The sequence below is a fragment of the Poeciliopsis prolifica genome, unplaced genomic scaffold (assembly GCF_027474105.1).
Source record: "Poeciliopsis prolifica strain line A6 unplaced genomic scaffold, Auburn_PproV2 SCAFFOLD005, whole genome shotgun sequence".
Lineage (NCBI taxonomy): Eukaryota > Metazoa > Chordata > Actinopteri > Cyprinodontiformes > Poeciliidae > Poeciliopsis > Poeciliopsis prolifica.
This window is the reverse complement of record NW_026562380.1, coordinates 19,417,303-19,444,158: the sequence shown is the minus strand read 5'-3', so window position 1 is coordinate 19,444,158 and position 26,856 is coordinate 19,417,303. Positions and strand designations below refer to the sequence as shown.

Below are 26,856 nucleotides of genomic sequence, written 5' to 3'. Positions count from 1 at the left end.
GCCCAGGCAGCAATGGTTCAGTGTCGTTTTGGTGGGCAGGGAGTGCTGGGCTGAAATGGCAGGAAACCACATAATGATAGAGTGAATTGTATTTATGTCCTCACAAGAGTGGTGAGGCTAGTGGGTGCACAGACTAGTAACACCCTGATTGCTGGTTTCTTCTAAAATTCCACTGATTTATAAGTCCTGTTAATATCAAGATATTTACCTTGACTGAACATTTGTTCTTTTTGGAAGTTGTGGTTTTGTCTATCAGGAGGCAATTTGTTCTTAACTCTATTGTCATAATTTGACCATCAGATCAGTAAATTCCTCAATCACCAGACCTAAAAGAACTCCTTCACCAATAGGAGTCTTCAGGGAGGAAGACAGCAAATTCCTGAAAAAAGGAATGGAGACTGGAAACAACAATGAGACATACAGGAAGAAAGTAGACAGCAAACTCCAGCAAAGCAATATTAGATGTGGATAACCAGGGAAGAAAAGAACCTCAGGCCTCAAGCAGAAGAAGGAACGGGTTGATGACAGCTTGGACAAAACCAATAAACCGAACACATTCTTCACTTGTTTCAGGTGAAGATTGTCAAGATTCTCTCATTATTTTGATTTTCAAAAATAAGATACCATCAGTCAGATGTATTGTTACAGGAGAACTGATCTTACATTGATTGGAAACAAAACTTCAGCTGCATGTGTCTGCTGATCCTTCTGAGCTCTCTAGTTAAACATGCATCCCCTGACGTGTTTCAGTCGACCTCCCTTGTTCCATCCTTACCTACGCAGGTGCTTTGGTTGCCATCCAGGTGGAATCCCTCATCACAGTGGCAGATGTAGCTCTCAGCTGTGTTGTAACAAACCCCCTGCCCGCATATGTACGGGTAGATCTGGCACTCATCCACCTCTGAGAAAAACAGGCATTTATAAATTGAATGACAGACTAGTTACTGCGATAAAGAAATATCTTCGGCACATAGCATCTATTGAAAAGTAGCCTAACATTTGAATGACATTTGGCAAGATTTGTCTTTCAAATGTTGCACAGTGAAACCGTCAGGAAACATGAGACCCAATCAGGCAGGATACTGACCAGCTAACTGAGTGGGTGCGATGTCCTGACCCGCATTGGATGGGAGAATCTCCACCGGAGCAGGAGGAGATGTCTTCTCCACAACTTCTATCAAATAAAGCAAAGGATGCACCACTATAGACATTTATCATCCACACAACATACGTATATAGAGACAGGCATTATTGGAAAATATTTGAAGTTGAACATGAGTATATTGATACAGACGTTCATGACTTTAATTGAAGACTTTATCAGATTTCTTAAATTTTTTAAAATAAATTTTAACATTGTGAAAACAATTCTGCATTTCTTATTTGAATATTAGTCAGAATTTGTTTGAATGAATGCTAGTTCAGTGTGCAGGGCTTCCTTTATTGCACACAAGCACAGGTAGAGAAGCATGATCAGAATGCCACATCTTAATATGAAAGCAAAGGTACAGAGGGTAACATAGCTTCAGGTGCAGAAACCAAGGCCAAATAAGACATTAATAGCCTTCAAACCCCATTACCCACGACAAGTTGTCGGCCATGATTTTCATACTAATAACTTTCATGGTACTATGAGATCCTCATCTTTCCTTTTCTGACTGCGACTTGCAACAGAACATTCAAAGTTTGCAGGATTTTTGGTTCACTTAGGGACAAGATGTGATTTCTGAAAGAAGGTGTTTTCTTTTCATGGAGGTCGCCAAACGTGGTTCATAACCAGGGCTGGAACAGCTGAAGTTGATCTCCTCTTAGCCAGGTTTCACCGCCCACCAGCCCTCACCTGCAGGCTGCTGGGCTGAGCCGTGTTTGAACTGAGCCCACACCGAGCTAAAGCAGTTCAATCTTTCCCCTAATGAAACACCATGAGGGCTGTTTCTGTTAGGATTCATCATCCTGCTCTCATGCCAGAGGAATCCCAAATTAAACTTTCCAAAGCTACATTGAAGTTTGCCAATGTTGACAAAGTTAGTATTTAACCTATAGTACCATATTTTTAAGAGTAATAAATAGAAAGCACTGAACAAGACAGAATAGGTCTCGTAGCATCCATCCTTTAGCCTCTTTGTCTTTACTAAAAATGCAGAAATCATCTTTTTTCATTTTACTGCCAAATAAGTTTGGCTTGCCTGGTCACCTTGAAGCGCTCCAAGTGGAAAAACAGATGAGGCAGATCTGTGGATAACACTCGGTCTAACACCAAGTCTAGTGTCAGACTTAGAAATCAAAATTTCTCAGTCAGAGAACCAAAACTGAAGGAAAGCTTGTCTTGGTTCTGTGAGGATTTATTTTGCTTCTTAGAGACACTGCAATAACATTAATGTGAATTAAAGGACTACAATAGGAGAGAATGGAGTAAATATGATGACATATTTGTCATCATGTGTAAATGATGGATGGAGATAATACACATTTTAATCTAAAATATTGTAGTTCCAGTAACATGACCAGTCAGCCTGTACACCGTGTGCATGACAAGAAGATTCTTTCTTGAGCAGCTCCTGCTATAAAAAGAGAATGATACTCTGATTTAAGTTTTAACAATGCAAATAATACTAAACCATGCATGATCAAAGAAAAGTCAGGACTGACAACAGGACAAGACCAGCACACACAGAATGTTAGAGAGAAAAACATGTAAGCTGTCAAATTTTCACTCCTATCAATCCTAAATGAATAAACTCTGACCTGGAAGAATCTCTTCCTGTGTCCCAAACGCCTCCACTGGTTTCTCTGGTGTTGGCAGGGGTTGCAGAGGTAATAGGTCAACTGGCTCCTGGAAATCGGTGACTGGCTTGTTCACAGGAGGGTTTGGTAAAACGGTGTAGCCCATTCCACCGGGACAGATTTCTTTAAACAAGGCTACAGACGACACAAGCACAGGCAACAAAGCATCCCATCATTATTTTCAGTAAGTAAAATCATAATGTTAACTGTTATACGCAAATTCAAAACTATGTCACCAATGCTGATAGTTTAACTCCTGTTAACATAGTCAGATAAACATTAAAAGACACATATAGCAATAATTCCTAGAAAGAAAAAGACATAAGAATAGAGTAGAATAGAATAGAACTATTCCTTATTATTCCCCAATGAGAGAATTCAGGTGTTTAAGTAGCAAAGTGGCAGCAGATATGGACTTACATTAAAGTAAAAATATAAAACCAGAAAACAATAGGAGAAAGGAAGGGAAAACTTCCAGCATAGGGAAAAGAAACCCATTAATAAAAAGCAAACTGAGAGCAAAGAAATATGTAATTGAATGACTTTTTTTTTAAAATTGTACAAAATGTGAACATATATTTGAATATATAAGAGAATATATAAGAGGAGCAACTTCCTCAAAGACATGGAAAAACAGTCCAGCTAACAGCAGGACATAAGGATGCAAACAATTAATCAACATACAATTAACTGATATACAATACAATTGACATACAATTAATGGTTTCATAGATTAAAATTAGTTCCAATCAATTAACTAGTCACATCTGCTTAAACCTTCTGTTGTAGTGTGGTCGCCATCCAAAAGAGGGCGCTGCTGGTCACCCAAAAGCAGAGCAAGTTGCAAGAGAAATAATAATGGCGGAAGCTTTCCAGAATGGGACGGTGGAACAGTCTGGTGTGGGATTCGAGACCTCCGCAGCTCCTGCGGTTCTGTTTTGAAATATAAACACTCGACAAACTCCTTTCTTTTTTCCTTAGCTTCAACTACTTAATCAAAAAATACTGAAGTGCTGTGAAGGGGAGGAGAATGAGAGCAAAGAAGAGGGGAAAAACAAAAATAACTAACCTGATGGAAGAAAAAAACCTGCTGCCAATAAGCACAGTGGTGACTGAAGCTTTAACATTCATCTGAGAGTAACCATAACAACCCGCTTAGTGGTGCTACAATAAGAAAGACGCTGAATTGAAAACGCGACTACCAGCACAAAGCATCGCTCGCACCACTGACTGTAGGCTCAGGTTTCTAAGAAAATGGTTGCTTATCAAATAATCGTCAGTCGACCGATAAGATCAATCGACTTTATATGAATTTATTAATTAATGATGCTCATAAAGTCATACAGCTGCTGGGAGGAAGGACCAGTGGTAACGCTCCTTAGTGATAAATACTCTGGGAGCCTTACCTGTTCCAGGCGGGGGGCATTTGTCACAACGAGGGCCCCAGGCTTTGCCCACACTGCAGCAGCAAAGTTGCTTGCTCAGCTGGGCAGATACTGGGTGTAAGCACTGCCTCGCTGAGCTGACCAAGCGGAAGCAAGCGCCCTTTTCTTCCGGGATGGCAGGTGTGTTGGCTGAAGAGCAGAACCAGGAGGAGGACGGAGAACGTGGAGGTGTAGGAAATGGTAGACCAAAGCGTAGGAGACATATATTGAAGAGAGAGGACAAAACGTGAAGAAATAAAGCAGTTCCCTTCACCAGAGTAAACCTTCCCTGGCCCACAAATCCAAAAACAAGACCCCGGCACATAAACAAGCATTCTACTGGGTTCTCCACAATGACTTCTTGTGGTTTTGCAGAAACCCATCATTGTATCTAAACAATCAAAGCTAAGAAAAATAAAAATAAAAATAACGCAGAAACATATGTCCACAAAACAAAGAAAAGATTGCAAGTTGGAAGAAAACAAGAAAAATGCCATTACGTCATGCACTAACACACAAATGCTGGCTGAGTTCAAGGCATGCAGGAGGTCACTATTAAGAGGACAACAGCGAAGAGTGGCTTTTTGAGGTCACCAGATGGTATCGACACAGCAAGCAGTTGCTTTGGCTTGCCAGGAAATACATTCCTGTTGTTTCGCCAAGAAGTGTAAACACTGAGTTTGTTAAACTCTACCGGGACCTAAACTGGAATTGTGATTTTTGCTTGGTGAACACACACTCAAGGCGGATCTAAAAGATGAACCACAAAATGGCTTTGGAAAGAAAGCTCACTAGAGGTTGTGACGCAGAACATAACAATCAAACTAAATCAGCCCAGAAATGCTTCACCAGTCATAAAATCGTTTTTTGTCATCTCAGTTCTCAGATCTGAACTTATGCAGCAGGGGTCGCCATGTCAAGTCCTCAAGAGCTGCTGTTCAAATGTGTCCCAACACAGCTGACTCAAAAAAATGACTCATTACCAGGCCTCTGCCAAACCTAACGACACGCTGAAGAGGCAATTCAGTCTCCAACTTTGAGGATCGTTCTACAAGAATGTTCTAAGAGCTGTGCTGCTGGAAAAGGGGAACTGCGTCAAATTTTAAAACCAGTGATGATTGCCAAGATTTAAGAATGAATAGAGAAATAGATTGCTCAGCAAATCAGGAACTGTGTCAATAAATGCAACAAAAACAATAATAACATGAATCAGGAATTCACAGAAATACTAAAGAGAACAGTGATGAAAACTTAGGTTCTATTATGTCTAAATCTTTGAAAGCCACACACACACTCACTGTCAAAATGATTAGTTTTTATCTTTTTTTACTGTAATTTGATGAACAAACCTATGTTGTCTCCATATGTTTCAGGAAGCGTTTTGTTGTCAAATTGTGGGAGGAAATATCAACTTCAAAGAGCATGGAAACAAGCCAAACTTAGAGTTCATCACCAGTTGCATTTCCATTTACCATAAAATTGCGCAAAATGAACGTGCAAAAAATAAATTTGCATAATGGAAACCTAGCAATTTAAAAAAATAGTTTTCAATGAAAAATTTTTGTTCGGGATGAGGAGGTTTTTGGCCATATTTATTTAGATATTTAGATGATTTAAACTACAAAAGACACACTTTTGTTTTTTTTTTTGCATCATGTGATCACGAGATGAACAACTGGATGTAATTACTGGCAAAAACCTAGAAGAGAATGACAGGAAGTGGTGGTAGGATGATGGTTTGTTTTTTTTGTTTTTCGAACAATGTGCATCTGGCTCCACCGGAGCTCTCACAGCATCGCACAGTTCATAAAAACTTGTGTGTTGAATCCATCATTCTTCTGTTAAATCACAGACTGCATTTTCCCCAAAACGCTACATACATAGCTCTCCCAAGAATAACAGGCTTGTCGCTCCAATGACTGAAGAGATGGCTGAAGGTGGATAAGATGATGAGGGCGAGCGCCGTGCCGAGTTATGAATATACCTCGTTTAACTGTTCACATCCATCGCTGCCATGATTTTTACCGACTTATCCTTTGAGCAAGTGATTTTAGTTTAATTTCTCATTTAATGGGAACACAGCAAATGCGAAATTGTGTTTTTAGACATTAGCAGAATATAGACCCAGACTTGCACACACTTATTATAAAAATGCAGCCTCTGGTTACGATGGATGCATCAAACAGAGGAAACCACTGGAGTTGCAGACCGGAGGACTTACGGATGCAGTTGGTGAGAGTGGCATCGGGGGCATATCCAGGTTTACATGTACACATGTAACTGCCCACAGTGTTCAGACAGTCTCCGTTAGGACAAATGACCTGCAGCTGGCACTCATCCACATCTGTGAGTTGGTAAAATGGAAAACATGTTTAATCGAGGGAAGATAATCACTTCAGAGAACAATGAAGTGATCTGTAAGATGCAGAGTCAGCTGTTCATCAAAATGTTGAACCACTTTAGGTCTCTTGTCTCCCATTAGGATCCAACATGTTTAGGAAAATCCTTATGCTAAAACATGCATAAACAAACAACTCTAAAACATCATTATCTTCACACTTTGCCACATTTTTAAAATTTCATATGAAAACAATCCACACGTTTTTATATGACATTTCATTTTGTCAAACACCATAAGGTGTCAGATTTTTTAAAAAGTCAGAGAAAACAAATTTGGGTAAAAATGTATTTGCCTTATTTTATGTCACATTCATCTTCCTGAATGAAGATGTTTTTTTATGCTTTTTTCCCTATGAAACCACAGCAAAGTGATTTCAGAAATATAGAAATACTAAAAAACTAAAAAATAACTAAAAGGTGAAGCTCTTACCTTGGCAGTGAGAACTGTTGATCTTCTTATATCCCAGAGGACAGTCTATCAGAGGGATAGCTGCGGAAGCAGGAGCTGGAAGTGAGCAACTTCATATAACTACACACACTAGCATATTTTATGAGCATCTAAATGAGTTTCTAGAACTGCACATACTTTTTACAATGAACAGAAAGCATCTTTAAAGTCTAGTTAAGCCACAGAGATTGTCATTCGTCGTCATTTGTAGCAATTTGTAAATTTGACCACTTTGGTTTACTGTCTTATGTCAATAGCTCATTTAGATTTTTAATGTCTTTAAGCCGAGAAAGAGAGGTGGGGACACTATAAGGATGGTTAAAAAAAGTAAACTGGTATCATCTTTGCAGTATTCAACAATCACTTTCCAATATCAAAAGTTTCTGATACTGTGCAAATCTAGATCAGTTTGAGAAATGGGTATATTAATGGTATAAAAGCTGCTTTTTCAAGAATTCCATTCACATCGATCAGAGGTGCTGGTTGTTTGTTAAATCGTAGTCCAAAGCATGATTGAGTCTTTGTAAAAATGATAAAAGACCCCAACCTCAATAATAACCGGGACGACCTGCAACCTGGATCTGAACCTGGAACGGGGTCAGGCAGGTATGAATGACATGCGTAAATATTGATCAGAAAGTAATACGACTTCCAGTGAGTGAAATGCTGCTCTGAAAAGTTCATTTCTCTTGCTGTCGAAACTGAAACCAAGCTTTGCCCGCCTGCTGGATAAGGCCACCAGCAGGGAACTGGTACACAAATACCTGCAAGCAGAGGCTTTGTTCTGTGGGAGACAACAAAGCAACATTTGTTTGACCAAGAAAGCCAAATGAACTACCAGCTACAAGACACAATGGACTGTTTCACATTCTACTGTAAAACAAAGAGGGGAAAAAATGTCAGAACTTAAACCTTTGCCTTTCCAGCAGAGAAAAAAATCAGACAAATCCTCTGATGTGTAATACCTCCCTCTGTATGTATTTATTGCAAAGTGCTTAAGTACTTACCACTTAAGACAAACTCTTTCAAATATCCATTAGAAGAAAATGTGTGAAATCTGAATTATTCGCCTAGAGTAACATTTTCTCAGGAGTTAATGATTCCAACCTGGGAAAATAGATCTTTGGTTCAAGTTGTAGCAATGAACCACAGAGAATTATGAACCAAACCTTTAGTTTTTATCAGCATCTTTATCTTTTATGTTAAAATGGAACGGCCAGATTAAAATGCAAGCGCAATCAAGCTGTTTTAATTACAACCTTGCAGGGGAAGGAGTTTTAATCAAAATCATTTACTGTAGTTTCAATGGAGCCTTTCTGGGTTTACATTGTGAATGTTGGCTTTAAAGCTACCATCCATCTATAAAAGGAGTAGTGCTGAATAGCTTTCTGCTACATAAAAAGACTGACAGGACCTTTCATAGCTCCCCCTCACAACTCTGTATAACGCTATATAAAGAGCTGAGAGGCCAGGGGTGACACCACACGCCACCATGGCATTCAGTCCCTTTCCTCTCTGGAAATAACTCCTGTGGTCAGAGCAACCTGTGTGTTAATATATAAAGCATGTTTCAGTGCTTTAGTTTTTATTATTGGAACCAGAATCAGGATCAACTTCATTGGTCAAGATTGCGTTCACAAAAATAGGAATCTAACTTTGGTTTGACATGTTCAGGGCGTACAGACATTAAAGCCTCGTTTCCTCTGAGTGGAACAGCAAAGGTCGGTGTGGTATGCTGTTCAGTCTGTTTCCATAGTCAAAGCAGTCAATACAACCGACCTTTACGTACCACACCATTCCTATTCCTCCTTCAGTTGTAGGTTCACAGGACAATGGTACGATAGAGTTAATACGACAGAAAAATGTCAACAACAACACATGTGAATGTTTTTTCTAGAGTGTGGCGGTAGAAATGCTCTCCTGAAAATGCGTAAAATATGGAACCGAACGGCACTGACCCATGTTGTAGCTCAAAGTGGAAACAAAGCATGAGGTGGCCGGGTGGATGATTACTTCTGTCCCACTGTGAAGGCGACAGTCTAAAGGTACATTTCAAGTAAAGCTTCTCCTGAAATTGCAGCTGTTGCCATATACTGAGTTTTGCCAAAATAACTGCAATAACTAAATAATTTGGAGATAAGGAGTCATTGATAAAAGGAAAAATAATCCGATTTTAAAATTATATGGAGATATACTACAAATACAGTAACCCGACCTGGAACAAAACTTCAGAGATGCACTAATAGGCGCCGTAAGAGCGGTTGAGGATGGTACCATTGGTGAGTGTTAGACCTTGCAAGGTGCAAGCAAAGCCTGGTGGTCTACTTATAGTGCACTGGGGGAAATCCTGCATAACTGCTTAATGACCCAACACCTACAAATCAGACCTTCTTCTCATCTCTTATTGTGTCTGTAAACTTAGAGTCTGTGCATCCAGGACACACAGGGTTAACAGGTCTTTAGTCTGGGTTGAACATTTGTACTTACAGGGTTTATTTGGACACTTCTGGCATTTGTGGAAGCCCCAGGAGGTCCCAATTGTTGCACAGCATTGATCCAGCTTGGTGAGGCCTGGTAAAGCCTTTCCACACTGCAGATGGAAGGAATATGCATTATTATTTTATCTTATAAAGAAAAGCACAAAGAGCATCTGTGCTCAACTTTCTCTTCATCCCAGATTATTTAACGTCGAACGCATTTAAACCTCCACCTCTCTAAATCATTGTGATGCTTCTCCTCTTCTGCCCACACCAACACTTTATCTTTATGGCAAAAACAACCTCACAAAATGTGACCCGCTCATCACTATTTCAGACTTGAAAACCTGGTGGAGTGATATTTCTTTACACATCAGCCAGCGAATCTGTTCTTTTTTGTCTAGGACCTGATGTCAGTACCATCCACTGGACTCAGGTTGTATTGTTCGGGCAGTGACACAATAAAGATGTCCATTTTAACAACCTGCTGTTGTCTGTCTGTGCTAACCTTGGTTTGTAGATCACATTTCAGTGGAAGAATCTTTACTTTGTCTGGTGTGTGAAGGTTACAGCAGGTTGTAGTCTGCATGGAGCAAACTCCATGCAGAAATTTCCTGTTAGTTTCTAACCTGATGTTTTGCTTCTTACTGCTGCTCCTTTTACATCACCTGCTTCCACCTCAGCCTAATTGCAGAACCTTCTTTTCAGGTCTATTTGAAAATGCACACAGAATCTTGCCAATTTCTGATCACTTCAATTTGAGAGATGTTCCCTGATTTCAAAATTTTTGCTGCCACTTGCAATTCCAGTCTCCAGTGGGGCTGAAGAGTGTAAACCCAGCCTCAAGATTAATATCAAAACTCTCAGACAAAATGGTAATCCATGTCTGTGTGTATGATTTAAGTGTGAGTTACATGTATCTGCTTGATGTGTGGTTTTATGGTGTGGATTTTCTGTTCGGCTTGTTGAATATTAATTAAACTGTTTGAAAATGAAATGCAGTTGAGTGAAGTATTGTCATTTTGAAAAATTATAAGATTATGATGGACTGTTGAGTGTGTACCTAGAGGGATTCTACATTTTTTTCATTTTTAAGCAATTTGCAACTGAAACATCTGACAAAATTACGCTTTGCATGGCCTGATTGATTCGCTTCATACTAATTATTAAAAACATCCCTAACGAGCATTTTCTTTTTGGCGAGACTGACAGGATGCAGAGACCCTATCAGAACGGGCATGTATTGAAATCATACTGCTACCCTAAACTAAATAAATAAGCAAATCTTGTTTTATCACATAATTTCTCTGAAATTAGGGTAATCTCTAAACAGTCAAAACATATTAACACTCTAGCATGCAACAACTTTTTTCTGTTAGGACATACATACATACACAGACAGAGTGAAAAGCTGCCTGTTGTGTAACATGACGGTAACTCATAGCATTGGTCTCTGACAGTCTACCTGACCAGCTGCTGTTTCCTGGAAGCAGCGACCCAGGGTGTTCTTGGAGGCGACGGGCTGGTAATGGGGAACCTTGTAGCCATGTTGGTTGGGGTGAACCATGTTGTAGCCGTGCTGCTGAACCTTCTGGCTGCTTTCAGAGTGGTGGTAGCTGTAGCTGCTGGATGAAGAGGAGCTTGAGTGGGACCCTTGTTGTTGGTGCCCATTGTTGGAGTAATTGTCCAACTGGGACACTTGGTGAACCTGAACTGAGGCTTCTGGGGGGTGTTTGATGTGGATGTTAACAATGCCTGGGTTGAACATTGGCGAGATACAAGAGATGGATATTACAGTTACGGCTTTAAGGGAAAGAAGGAAAAATGGAGTCTAATAACCAACAGATATCAGGAGAATATTATATTAGCCTTTGAATATGTCTAAGTTAATCTAAAAGTCCTACACTACCATTATGAATCTTCTTCATATTGTATGTTTGATCTAATCAAATCAGTATCCAGCTAAATGAAAATAAATTCAACACAATTTATTCTAATTCTGCTTGGTTCCATATGTTCAGCTATGGCTCAGTCAGATTCCCATCCATTCACCCGCTCCCTAAATGTAGGACAGATGGCTCCAGCCACCATGGATGCATCTTTTTTCTTTCTTTTTTTTTTTTTTTTTTACAAAGAAGCAAAGTGAGATAAAGTGAGGAAATGGGGCTGCAACTAAATTACCCATGATCCTTTTTGTCTATACCAACAACTATAGTGAACAGAGAAACATACAGACGTTCCAACGCTGCACTAGAAATTTAACCAGGTAACAGAAAAGAGAATCACTTAAAGTTAATAGCATTTAAAAAATACTAATGTTTTGATAATGACTAATGTTTGAGGAAAAAAAATATTTTTTGAAATGTTTTTTCAATTTTTTTTATTCCAGGTCTGGAAGTAAAAGGCTTTGGTCATTACAAGCTGCACTTCACATAGTTGATCTGGACCACTAACCAAAGGCATAGAATGAATCAATATAATACTTGGTTCACAATCACAGAGGAATGGTCTGCAAATCAAGAGTTGAAATAAATAACCAAACACTCAGTTTTTAAAAGTAGAACTGACATAATAGTAGTGTGTACTCACCAGGCGTCTGTCCATGGCTGTATGTGAGAGGCAGAGTATGTGTAGAGACAATCTGAGTCTGGCCATAGGCCACAGACGACTGCTGGTGCTGCTGGTGTCCATTTTGAACGGGCATTTGGCAAAACTTCCCAGCAAAGTTTGGGGGACACTGGCACTTGTCCCTGGCGCTACATTTACCACCATTAATGCACGGCAGGTGACACACCACTGAGGACACAGAAAAAATAAGATATTAGAGCAGGAACTGTTGGTAGAACAATCCTCTCAGCGTAAAAAAAAAAAAAAAATTGATAGAGTAAATGTCTCTTAATACTGACAACCATCCAAATTAAAGACAGTTTCATAATAATTAAGGATGTACATTTATCTGACACGAGAAAAGTTTATTTCTGTCCAAAGACCACAAGGCTTCTGTAAGAGCAGGTCTTCTTTAAGAAGACAGATGAAATCGATGTTTGGATTGGACCATTTTGGAGCGATGTGGTGGTGGACGTCTGTATGAAAAAATCCCATGAAATTACTGAGATTTTCCCCAGTAATTTAATGTATACTTTACATTATTATCAAACATTTCTATTATTATATATAGATATAGATATCTATATATATATATATATATATCTATATATATATATATATATATATATATATATATATATATATAGCTAGATATCTATATCTATCTATATATATATTTCGCTCTATTAACCTTACTAACCTCTACTAACCACTTTTAACCTTTATTTTGTATTGTTTTATTTTATATGTTCTATATGTTTTATTTTATAAAGCATTTCAAACTTTTATTTCTCAACACTTTGCATTATTATCAAATATTTCTATTACACAAATATTAACTCAAATATAAGTGTTGCTTTGTCTTAAAGTTGAACTGTATGCCTCTGGCATTGCTTAACATTTATTTCATCTTAGTTCATGCGCATCCCATGCACATGAACTAAGTATTCCAAAATCACATGTAAACATGTGAAAATTTGTGTGAACCACATGTGCATTTTTTATGTGGTACATGATTTTCAGATGTGATTTTTAACCACAAAATTAATTAGATTTTTAATACATATTAAGGATAATCACCCAATTTACATGGAAAAAAAAATCTGATCATATGTGGTGCACATGTGAGAAATATGATTACTGGTGATCCCGTGTTGAATAAACCATGGATCACATGAAAAAAATATTTTAGATTTTATGACATGTGAAACTTGGGAACCACATGTGAATTTCAATGGGATTTTTTTGTAAGGGTCAGAACGCATCTTTTCCCTCATTGTCGTTATGTGGTTGTCTGAAAACATAAATAGCAATAAACCTCACAGGCAACATTATTGTGAATACTATTTCAGCAACAGCAGTATAACAATTGACGCCTCTTGCTTTAGAGATTTTATATTTCCGTTTTCAAATCGTGTGTTGATACTGGGATAGTGTTGGTTTTACTTTAGGGAATTTATTTATTTTATCAAAATCACGCTGCTGAGCACAAACTTCCTGTTTGGGCCTGTTTGTGCTGAGCAGGCGCCCATCACGAACACAAAGTTTCCTTGAAGCAGGATCACCTCAACTCTCTGAACAGCTGTAAACATTAGCTTCCTTCTGAAAACGGTCGGACTGGAAATCCATTAAAACGTCAAAAGAAATGTTTAAAAGCACCCCAGAAAGCCAGCAGAACCATTTCTCAAGATGACTTTTAAAGATTCTAACAGGTTCTGGCTCAGTGCAAGCACAATCCTGTGGAAGATAAATTGAAGCAAAGATCAGGTTTCCACTGTCTTCCCAGTTCCCTCTGAATTCTCTACAGAGGAAACACATTTGGCCTCCATCAATAGACTTGGATGTTTCACAGGAAAGTTGTTGAATGCTGCAGTCAACCAAAAGACGTCAAGTTTTAAAGCACTATAAACCCTGACAGCTGGAGGAAGAACTGGGCTGCCACTGTTATCATTCTTCAGCTGATTATCAAGTTAAATGCCTCAGTATCAAGCCAATCTACAGGCTCACAAGATCTGGTGTGAAACGGAAGTTTACTGAACAGTGATTGCTTTGGATGAATATTAGAAGACCATGTTAAATATTAGGCCATGTTTAAACTTTTATCACTTTCAATCGTCAAAATTTCTTGAGACTTGACAGAAATTCAGAACTTGTGGTCATAACAACTCTGACAGGAGATGTGAAGAACATTATACCGGGTTCCAAATTATTATGGAAGTGATATGTTCTTAGATTTTCTTTAATAGTCAATGTAAATGATGGTCAGAATAATTTTCAAGTCATAAACTATTACAGTATAAATCAAATTTCACTGATCGAAGCTCCCCAGGAGAACAGTATTTTTTTCAAAAATAAAAAACTCAAAATGTACTGCTCCAAATTATTACGCACAGCAGATTTTCTAAACATTTTATAGATTATAAAGAACTGCAAACGGTCATTCTTTGAATGTGCAGCATTAAGTGGTCACATGTATTAAGCCAAAAGCTAGTTAAGTCAAAAACATCTTAACAGTCAGAGTCACATGTTAACATAGCACCTTTTCTTTGGTTTCACCTGCACAATTCCTGCCTCCATTGAACTTGTGAGTGTGTGGATAGTTTCTGCTTGAATTTCTTTGCAGGATGTCAGAACCCCTTCCCAGAGCTGCTGTTTTGATATGAACAGAGTCCCACTCTCAGATCTTCTGCTTGAAGAAACTCCAAAGGCTCTCAATAGGGTCAGAGGTCAGAGGAGGATGGTGACCACACCATGAGTTTCTCGCCTTTTATGCCCATAGCAGCCAATGACACAGTGGTATTCCTTGCAGCATGAGATGGTGCATTGTCATGCATGAAGATAATTTTGCTACTGAAGGTGCGGCTCTCCTTTTTAAACCACGAAAGAAAGAGATCAGTCAGAAAGTCCTTATACTTTGCTGAGGTGATTTTCACACCTTCGGGGCTCTGAAGGGGCCGACCAGCTCTCTCTCTCTCTCTCGCTCTCTCTTTCTCTCTCTCTCCCTCCTCATAATTTCAGCCCACCTCCTTGCTGACGTCACAACCGTGTTGGGGCGTGGTGGCCATCCACCATCAGTGAACAAGTCTGTTTGAAAATTAATCTTCATGTATGGCTGGGCCCACTGCGACCGCTTTCTGCTTGTGAGTACTGGTTAGTGGTGACCTAATGGTAGGTTCATCCCTGGAGGATCCTCCACCTTGAGGTTTCAGAGGCACCAGCAGCTTCAAATAACTGTTTGCTGCTTTGTAAGGGCATTTTAACAGCTGCTCTCTTAATCCCATGAATTTGTTTAACTGAAACCTTCCTCATTATGTCTTTATCTGTACAAACCCATCTTTGGGAGTACAACCAGATCCACCTTTTTGCTTTCAGTACATCATGACTCATTTCAGATTCCTCTTTTCTCTCATAACCAAAGTATGATAACATAGCAAGTGTGATTTATTTTGTTGCACTCCCTTTAGCTCAGTTTAGTTTTCAGATAAACCATTGTCTTAGTTCAGTTCTGCTCATTTTTAAACAGATGAGAGAGACAGCAGAAAGAGGGAGAAGGGTTTTAAGGAAGGGGCGGGAACAAGAGCAAGCCTGGGCAGGAACACAAGTCATCAGCTTTGCTTCTGAACATATGCAAAGTGCAGTGTGGATCTAAACATTAAGACCAGGATATGGAGCGTGGCTAGGTAGCATCGAGGGGTTTAACCTGGAGGGAAAACAGAGCTGAGGATGTCCTTGAAATGTCCATGTTGCTGAAAAAAAAAAAAAAGAAAAAAATTCTCTGCAACAGGGTGGCTTTAAAATGTATTTTGAAAAATAAAGCCCATACTTGGAATAGTTCTAATAATAAAAATGACTCCAGAACTTAGTAACTAGAGGAGGCGACAAAGACATCATCACCACCACTATTATGTTTGAATCTTCTATTATTTAAGAGTAACAGGCTGAATACATAATGCTGCAGGCAGTTTAGATTTTAGAAATTTTAATAAAATATTGTCACACAAAGAATGTTACCATGTTCATCCTGCCATGCATTCTGGGTAAATGACATATAATGGTTCAACTGCGTTAGAGCTGTCCAGCCAAAACAGCAATGAGTAACGTCATTAAGCTTTTTTAAATATGAACCGGAGCACAATGAAATCAAACAAAATTGTAGGAATCACAAAAGGTAATGAAGATGAGGAGGATCAAAGGGAGGAAGAAGATAGAGTTGGCTATAAGAGCTGGTGTTTTGCTTCTGCTGCCACCTTTCAGCTTCCTAAATGAAACAAAAAATGACACATATCTCTGGCCAGACTGTGTGATGTGGTCAGTACTTCTGTGACCGGTCTCCCTGTGTAAACGGGGCAGCAGTAGAGCCGCTTATTCTACCGCCACAGAGCTCTGTTAACATTAAAAGAGCTTCCAGCACTGTCTGATGTTTCTACCTCAGTTTTTTTTTTATCTCTACCCAGTGGCAGTGGAGTTTTAGGCACTTTGTTACCTTAACAAGCTAAAAACAAGAGCCTTTGTCAGTTTTGCTTGTACAAATGACAAAGTCTTCTGGAGAGAAATGTTGAGAGCATAAATGTATGTCCGGTCTTCTATCAGATCAGTGCAGGCTGTCAGGCTGTGCTCTTCTTCTGTTAGAGAGGAGATTCATGTCGACACAATCACTGGATAAACAGTTGCACCACATCATGTCTGAGGACCGCAGCATGAATTATCAAGATGATTTATTATTAAAGGAATATATGATTCAACAGAACACTGAACTTCCGGTTTAATAATCTTCAATAAGAAGCAGATATTTCAGATAAATAAAAAACAGCTCAATGAACAGCATGTATCAAAATGACACAAAAACACCTAATGGTTTTCACAAACTATTTGTAGATTAGAGTTTGTGAACTCTAATCCACAAACTTCAACGGTCTTGGCATTTCTTAAATGATAATAATTGTTATGATATTCACTTAATGTTGTCTTAGTTTGTTTGTTTTTTCTTAATGGCTTTCATTTTCTATTCTTGAATAGGAAGCTATGGAAACTGAAAACGCAAAATGTGTATACATAGAGGTGATGTAGTGGAGCTGTTGTTAATAACATTAGTTTTGCATTACATTTGGTACAGTAATATTGAACTGAACATGAAAGGGATGAACTCCCTGGTTCATCCAGGGTTAACAGCATTTTTAAACCTTACATTAATCCAGTCCCAATAATTTCTTCCCGCTGAGTCAGAGCAGAATTCAGCTTGTTATGCTCCAACACTCGGAAGTCCTTTGTTCAAACAGAGGCAGGTTGAGACAGAGTTTGCTGAATTCATGCAACAGTACTCCCATGTAATGGCATCCACAGCACTGAAGCTGCTTCATGAGATCAGGTTAGAGTCAGCTTCAGGATGGTCACAGCTCACAGTTGGCCTACTAGATACCAGATCAGTTCAACCAAAAACAACTAAAATTTCATAAGGTATAGAAGTGGAGCAGCAACTTAGCCTCCAGATTCAACCCTCATCCCATCCCAAGCCTCCAACTCTGACCCCAAAGGAGATCCTCTGTGGTTGTAAAGCTTCTTGTGGCGGCTGGGAGAAATAATTCTCTGAATGTCTGGCCCAGTCTGCTTCGTTATGTGATCAAAGGAAAAGTTCTTCAGAATGAATAATTCTTTCACATGGCTGCAAATACTGAATACCATTCTATCCACTTCTACTATATATTGTGAATACGTCTAAGCCAACATGTCCCAGTAGAGACACAAAGGCACAATGAGAGGAGAAAAATGCAGTCACCACTCATCTAAATCAAAAACATTTCCTCCTTTTATTATCAGTGGCACAAAATAACGAAAGAATAAAGTTAGTTTCTAAAGTACTCTGCCAAAGCAATGTAGGGAAGGCAAGGGACATAGAATCAGAAATATAGAACCACCAGACAGAAGCTAAAATATGTACTAAGCTGCTACCAATATGTCCCTTCTATAAATACTCTTTCAGTCCTCTACTGTCTCTTTGTGCAGAAATCTGACATTGTGTGCTTGTATATTGTATATTGGCTTCGTTAACTTAGAAAAACAGGTGAGCTGCAGCTGATCTTTCACTGGTTCTTTGCACCCAGAACACTTGCTGCTTTTGTTGTTGAGCAGTGGAAGTCATGACTAATATAGAAACTTGTGTAAGACTGATTTTTTTTGAGATGTGCCTAGACGTAGCTGACCACTTGAATCAGCATTGGGAAATGTTGATAAAGCATTTGCAACCCTGAAAATGAGGGTCTACTGACTACAGTCAGAACGGGTAATTAGGCAACTTGCATTGATCACTAATATCTGACATAAAACACTTAAGGCTGTTTAAGTTCTTAATGTTGCCATGGTTTAAACTTAGAATGAAATTCTTTGTAAACTCCAGAGCAGTGAAACAGTGACTGCTCTCGCTCACACACAGTGTGACTTCGCCTCTGCTCATGATAGACAGGCTGTCTAAAGCTCCCACATTTGCAGTAAGTAAAACAATGACTTTTCTAGCACAGTTTGACCATGATTTTATTGTTTGAAATTAATCCGATACAAAAAATACATATTTTAACAGAATGCACTTTATATTTTGAGGTGTGCAAATAAAAAACAACTCCTTGTCTTGGGGGTTATGACTGAACTAGTATGAAAGATTGGCTTTAGATTTGTCTGAAAACGCTGCTGGATTTGTGGTCTTAGTGTTTCACAGACGCTTTAGCATAAAGGCAACTCAATTTCTGATCCATACAAAAAGTAGAAATAATTATATTTGCATATTTAAAGTCATTGCATTTTGTTCTTAAAAAGGGAAATCAGAAGCAGTTAAAATTGATTTTGGCAGTTCACGGCTTGAGAACATCAGAGACCGCCAATCATTCACAAATCTTCTGAGCAATGTCAACACAATTCAAATACTTTTCTTCCGTTAAGCTAAACCTTTGTTTAATGATTAAGACGAGACAATGATGGCTGATAATGGTGGAAACCAGAAGCAGCCAGAGTCAGAATCACCCACCTACTCTGAAGTTCGGCGCTGTCAGCGTGTCTGTGGCGTGGCCGTTCTCACTGATGATGGTGGTGGTGTTTCCCCTCTCACAGCTGTTGTGACATCTGCTTCCTACGCAGGTCACTTTGCAGATGGTGGGTGTGAAGACCACCTTGATCCTTCCTGTTTGGTTCCCCAGCGCTGCTGACAAAACGGAACAAACCAGAAGGCGGGAGAGCAGGAGTCTTGTTAGAGCCATAAGAAGCCGAATTACTCTCCAGTTGAATCTGCTCACTCAGAACTGCAGACACCAGTCAAAACAGTGAACTAAACTATGCTGTCGTTAACATTTCTGGAAAACTTCAGAATGTGGATCCTCCTTCAAAGAGCTCGTGTTACTCCTCCCTCTCCACTGAATCCAAAAGCGTCTCCGAAATGTGAATGAGACGCAAGGAAAAAAGAAAATATGTGGGTGAGATTAGCAAACAAAACTCTGGGCTGTTGCAAAATCCGTCATCAGAAGACTTGGACAAAACGACGAGCAACTTCTGCCCCTGTGTGCACACTTCTCCTGGTGCCTGTTCCCCCCCTCTGGTTTTATTTCAGGTTCACCTAACTATCCTCAGAACTTCTTCCCCTCACATAAAGACTGAACGGCTCATCCTGAAAGACCGGGAAGAGCTTATCAACTCGTTCCTCCGTCTGCAGCGACGTTTCCCACCCTCAAGAATACCAGCCCACAGAACAAAAGGCCAGAAGAAAAGATACCTGAAGGCACATCACATCTACCTCAGAGTTAGTCACAGTTCGTCTTTCTTCCCATTTTAGCATCAAAGGGTTCTTTGTTCTATTAAGTTTTGTTTTAATTCTCTGCTTATTTAAAAAATCTGTTCCCTGTGCGCGGATTCCAGGGTTCTGTGTGCCGGGTCCAAACCCCTGTCTCCACGGAGCTCTGCTGTGTCTGCGCCTGTCAGCTGGATCACAGCACAATTATAAAATCAAGTCAAGCAGCCAGAGGAACATTTTACCAAATATTATGCAGTATTTAGAGAAGGATGCCTGCAGCGTATGTGTATGAAAACACTTCCATGGTTTAAACATGATGTGTACAAGTGAGATCTTTACTAGAACAACACACAGGCCAAACACACCAACCGATTTTCATAACACACATTGGAATCACAAATTATTCTCAAGCTCATAGTTTGTTGTTTTTTTCCACTGTTTTTTTTTTTAGAGATCTCAAGCCTCTAAAAAACATTTAGTCTGGTTTGCTGTCGACTGGGATTTCAAACCTGCACTGCTTGTTCTTAAGCCTATTTTAACACTTTATAATCTTGGAAGAAAAGCAAACTAGATGCTGTGTGTTATTTTAACAATTAGTCAAATCTAATATTTATCCTCACAGGAACAAAAGTATTAATGTTTTAAGAACGATCGTAGAAGCAAAGTGCCTGTGAAGGTGACATTTCAGAATAAATCAAAGTGCTTTTTTAACAACTCCTCATCTCTACATACTGGAGTTGGAGATTTTCTCCTCACTAAGTCATTTTGGAATTTTTATCACTAAAATATGTAATTAAATTAGTTACCTAATTTTGTTTTGTTACATTCATTTATCTTCAGTGGGAAAAATGATTGTATGCTTGTTAACATTTTTATTATTTGTTTTACACTTATTTACACTTCTTTTGCTTCTAGACCAGTGATTATTACCTGAATATGAGCTTTGCATGTGGAGTTGCTCTTTATTTCTTGTTTCTCTTAAAAAAAATAGTTCAAGTTTTATGACAAAAGACAAATAAAAAATTAAAAATGGAAACAATTTGTTTAAAAAGATTTGTTTTCTTTTATACTAAAAGAAACACTAGGTTCAGATATTTTAAAGATTATTGCCACTATCTAAAGAATATGTAATTGTTTGTAAAAGTAGACATTACTTCTCTTCTTACACATTGATTTTATTTATTTTATTTCATTCATTTATTTTTAGTTTAAGTGCATTTCAACAAAAGTTATCTCTCTGACTCCCAGCTGTCAGCCCAAAATATAAACTTTTTTGCATAACTTCGATCTCTTTACCAAAGTACTGTGCCTCCTATGTTATAATATTTTAGTTAATTTATTCATGACGGTGTCAACTTTTTCTGTTTGTGAACAGTAAATGTTCTGAGACCGCTGCGTGAAACTGCCAGACTTGGCTCAGGATTCTCTTGCAAAAGAAATGTTTGTTCTTAGTGGAGTTTTACTGGTGAAATAAAGGTTAAATAAAATATAAAATATGGTCCAGAACAAGATTTCATTTTTGTGATACGAGACAAAAGAAGAAATAAATGTAGGAAATCCCAATAAAAACAGAAAGGCTCACAATGAGATCAGTTTATTCATTTGATCTTTCTCTTGTCTTAGCGAGGTGTGTGTCCAAACTCCAGTGTGTTCTGCTCTGTCTGTGCCTCTCAGCCGTTTCACAGCACAATCACAGAGTTTTGAAGCTGGTGGCCGTAGGAGTTTTGGACCCGGCACAAAGAGGCCAGCACCTTCTCAGGGGTCAAATACTTTCCCACAAGACCATTTTGAAATAAAACTGTGTGAATAAGTGAACATTTAGCAGCATCTTTGTTGGCCAAGTCAACAAAGCCAATGTGTAGGAGACAGAGCTGACTGGTTGGGACACAATCAGAGTGGTCATGTTTATCTCTCGTACTAAATTCTGTCTGTGAAATGTGCTAAACCTCTCTAGATGAAAAATATGGAGCTGTAATTAGGTTTGTCAGCAGTTCTCCAAGCAGATTCCCGTCCTCCCAGTGACAACATGTCAGAAGTTCTTCTCACCACAGCAATGAGAAAACTTCCTCATCTACTAATTTCACATCTGTAACTGTGTAGATTTTGCAGACTGTCAGCCTTGTCAAGCATATGGAAAGGAAGTCAGCAGAGTATCTCAGACAAAAACACAGACATCAGCCAAGTTGAGAGCAGAAAGGATCACAATGAGGTCCATCCAGTCTGCAGCGAGCAGACTTCCCTTTGCAGAAGTCTGGAAGAAATGTGTTTGGTGTTCTCTGGTACGTTTATCGCTTTAGAGGTTAAAGGGAAAAGTAACAGATCCGAGCCAATGCCTTCGAGTAATTGAGAATCAACAAGTGTGACCAGTTTGATAAAATGTTCTGTAAGGTGTGTTGGCAGGGTAAGACATCATCAAAGACCTGAGAAGCAAAAGATGCTTGCCATCAGCAAAAATGAACTCCACCATTCAACAGAGAAAACCAGTGAAAACATGGTGAACCTCTGCCAATATTGTCAATAGTGGACATCCCAGAAATAGACTGCATGTCAGACAATAAAATGTTCAAAGAAACCATAAAAAAGCTAAGGGATACTATCCAGACTCTGCAGGCTTCAGTTCTGATCTTAAAGCTGATAACAAAACATTTTAGGAAATATTGAGAGATCCTCCCAAATCATGACTGACTTAAAGACACTTTCAGGTCAATCAGCGCACAGAAGAAGTTGTGAACAATAACGTTTTTGTACAAAGCTTATTTTATTCATTTAATAGATTATTAAATAGATTAATTGAAGTGGCCCAATTAAGTTTTTTTTTCCAATTTCAATATAAAATCGAATTGCTGGTGTTCATAAATCCTGCCTCCTGTTTGCAGTGGCATTTATAAATACCAATCATTGATCATAAATGCTTGTCATATTTCTGAAATGTTAAAAACAACAACATCACACTGTGTGGTGCATATATGGAGAACAGCAGCTTAGGAAGCACAAAGCAAACTGTCTGATATTCCTGTTGAAATTTGGTTTCCATGTATAAAACGAACCAAAACACTAAAAGCAGAAAGAAGAGGACCTGCTCACCATGGATGGAGTTGTGTCCCACCGTCAGAGGGATGGGCCGCTCAGGTTGGGGCTGAACATGCATCTGTGTGTGAGTGGTGTGTGTGTGGTAGTACTTGGGCTTTATGACGTATTGCTGGTTCTGTCCAGAGTGGATCGGCACAGGCCGGATTCTGGAGAGAGAAAAAACAATAAGAACACAAATAAACAGAAAGACAATAGTGCATAGAGAGAGTTAAAACAAATTCTACACAGAGTAACATAAATAAAACTAAGTTACATGCAGATTTTCCTCAACAACATCATAAAGCAGGTGTTTTAGTTGTGATGGTGGAGAGAAAGCAGCTGCACTCACAGCCGTGATCAGCGACCAATCCACAGCAACACGTCCGTTTAGTGAAACTTCTCCATATTTAAAGAATGCAGTTCTTTACCTTGAGTTAGATATTGTCAATTACTGAATAATCACTTAGTCAAGAGTTGCTAAATTCCTCTGGTTCTTCCAACAACAGTGTCACCAAGCTTAATTTTTCAGTCCAAGGACTTAAAATGTTATCGAAACGAACGACAGAACAGAAGCAAAGAGCTCAGTCCTTATACATAGTAAAGTATCTAAGGACAAATACCAAACCCCATAACCGTGCCAGGGTGCTGTGTGTAGTTTTTTGTGTGTGTGTGGGAGTGTGTGTGTATGACAGACCAAGAAACTAAAAATAAGAGGTAAAAAACCCATTGATTAGGGATTTAATAAAAAACACGAGGAAAGGAGAGACATGTTAATGAAGTGTGAAAACATTAGGCTTTTTTGGGTGGAGGTCAGCAGCAATGACTCCATTATAAAGCAGAACTGGCAAATGTGTTGGAGATGAGGCAGAAGACATGCTTAAAGTGAATCTGGTTGTCCTGCACCTTTAACAAGGAAATAATCAGGTTACATCAACATCAGCATTAACTATTAACTCTGAGAAAGCAACAAGATCCAGCAAAGAGAACCTCAGCAATATGTTGCTCAAAGGATACATTAGAATGGCTTGAGAAGGCTGCCCTGTGACAGACTGGTGACCTGTCCAGGGTGACCTGTCCAGGATGACCTGTCCAGGGTGACCTGTCCAGGATGACCTGTCCAGGGTGACCTGTCCAGGGTGACCCCGCCTCTCGCCCGAAACGTTCGCTGGAGATATTATTAAGCGTTAAGCGACAAGGTGTTTCCCACTCTTACTCCTCTCAGTCAGGTCACACAGGCCTTACACACACTGTCTGTTAGCTACACACTGGATGCCAGGGATTTGCTCAGCCAAACGGAGCATGTGCTCTGAATTGTGATCATGCACTCATGACATTAATGGAGATAAGCAGCTTATCTCAACTTAGTTACAGAGATCAGTCTCAGCATGTATGGTGGGAAAGAGTGATAGCCCATATTCAGGGGAACCTGCGCCGTTGCCAGTGGATGTGAACAGTGACTGGCCGTGTGCATCATCCCTTCATCAAACAAAGAGGAAGTACATTATTGTGGAAAACATACAGAGATTTTCTGTCAACTCTAATCTCAACACTCAACCATAAACCCATTCACCTCACAAACGTTATGAGAGCATATGTTTCCATCAGAGTACTTATTTCATATTTCATGTCTGAATATTTGACCTAACAACACAGGAAGGTTTCACTCCTTAAGCATATTTCATATCCAATCATATGAATTATATTTAAAGGGCCTTTCATTCATCTTAAACCATTTGTAAAGTGTCCATTAGTGTACATGTAGAGTCTTCTAAGGACACAACTTCTGGTAAAGGAGTTGAAATAGTAGGCAAGGAGTATTAATCAAGTTGAATCCAAGCTCACACATCACTCTAGATAAGTTTCCATCCTACTGTTGTGTGAATGTTGAGCAAACTTTGAAAAGGTTGTGAAAAAAGAATATGCAAATTAAGCATTTAACTAATAAACCAGGCGATGCAAAGTGTACTTTCATCAGATGTTGACACTAGACATGGCAGCAACAAACAGGAAGTAGATGTTGGAAACTAAGCCTGGTTCATACATCTCAGACATGGAGAGAGGTTTTCCGAAATGTGTTGCTATTCGGCAAGTTGTCATGTCAACTAGAATTGGTGATGTTTCATGCTGATAAAAAATTTACGCATGACTGATGGAAACAGCTGGTCAAGATCATGTGACAGAAATATTATATTACTCAGCAAATGTATCTCCATCTCCCCTTTCGTGCATTAACCAACTAAAGAAAGCATGAAGACATTTTTGTGGAGCTGAGAAAGTTTCTTCAAATTTCGCAGTTTCTATCAACCATAATGCGACATTTCAAAACACACTGCTTTTGTTCTAATGCAAGAACAAAAGCACTGTGGGCATGCAGTTTACTGTATTTATTTCTGGTTACGGTATGAGGGTGAAAGATTCTATATTCAGACACAAAGCGCAGATGGTTGCTTTTATTACCTCAGTTAACAAGATAACCATTCCCTTCCCAACCGGATCTCAACACTTCAAAGCCAGCGACAGAGGAAGTGAGTAACATCGTTTCACTGACAGCCTGGTTGAGTTCTTCAGAGTTCTTCAATTTTTGAAGGTCTTTGACATGATCCAAACTTCCTAATATAACCAAAAACCCTTAATGGAGAGTTTAAGAGAGATTGATTCAGCAGTCCTACTATAAGGCACTAAAGATAACCCTGGGAGAATTTTATTCCTACATTGAGCAGGTTTTAATGCTAGCACTGCAATTGGATTTCACAACTAAGAAAAGCTACACATTATTCCCTAAAACACTTACTAACCAACCTTCAGACAGATAAATTAAATGACCATCCATTTCTAATCCACAGGGTGTAAAGTAATGGCAGCCATCCCTTTGTGGCGTAACAGCTTCAGCTCTTCTGGCAAGTGTCTTTTTTTTGTTTTGCTTTTTTTCCATTCTGTCTGAAACACATCTGTGAAGCCACATACTGAAGTTGAACCAGAAGGCCTAAATTCTCAGATTTAATCATTATTAAAGGTTATCTATCAGATTGAGGTAAAGACTGTGAAGGCCAGTCGAGTTCCTCCACTAAACTGGCTCATTCTTGTATTTATGGACCTCAATTTATGCAACCATAGACAGTCAAGTCAGAACCAACTCTCCAAACCAGTGTTATTCTAATTGCTGTATCTTGTGACCAGGGTAACAAAAAATTAGCATTATAAACTATTCAGTTGGCTAACATAGCTCTAGATTTTTGGTGTTATGTTGGAAGAACAGGTTCATAAATAGATAGAAATTGACCGAGTTTTTAACGGTGCGGCCATCACTACAGTCTGTGCGTGACATCCATATTGGATTTTTAACAATGAAGGTTGGTGGAAAATGTTATGTCAAAATTTCACCTCACCATCACTGTTTTAATATTGAATGGATCTTTGCAGCACTCCGGAGCAGCTTTCATGAAAAGCCAACTCTGCACCTTCAGACTTCTGTACACATAATTGTCCTAAAGCTGCAGGCAACAAGTCAGTGCTTTTATTCTGGTGGGAAATAGAAGCAGGTTATTCTCACCTTTAATGAATGAATGAGCACACACACACACGCACACACGCACACACACACGCACACGCACACACACACACACGCACACACACACACACACACACACACACACACACACCACACACACACACACACACACACACACACACACACACACACACACAACTGCAGGATTTGACTCGTGCAGCTGAACCAAAGTGACAGCCATTATAAAGCACTAGCCTGTCGCCCATGATTTATGGACTGGACGGAGATCTTTGAGAGGCATTCTTCACCACATTCACCCCCACAAGCACTCAAAACCAAATGGGAGTTGGTTTAGAGTGGCACCAATAGCT

At 39.1% G+C, this 26,856-nt stretch overlaps 1 protein-coding gene across 1 annotated transcript in view; it reads right to left on the bottom strand.

The window, feature by feature from the left end:
- Nucleotides 1-26,856, bottom strand: part of ltbp1 (latent transforming growth factor beta binding protein 1) — a 69,117-nt gene that overhangs the window by 20,307 nt on the left and 21,954 nt on the right. Inside the window, 11 exon segments of the mRNA XM_055029636.1 lie at nt 776-901; nt 1,088-1,174; nt 2,746-2,919; nt 4,191-4,358; nt 6,430-6,552; nt 7,039-7,098; nt 9,544-9,646; nt 10,999-11,288; nt 12,123-12,329; nt 19,153-19,323; nt 22,993-23,144. Coding sequence (XP_054885611.1) covers nt 776-901; nt 1,088-1,174; nt 2,746-2,919; nt 4,191-4,358; nt 6,430-6,552; nt 7,039-7,098; nt 9,544-9,646; nt 10,999-11,288; nt 12,123-12,329; nt 19,153-19,323; nt 22,993-23,144 — 1,661 coding nt within the window.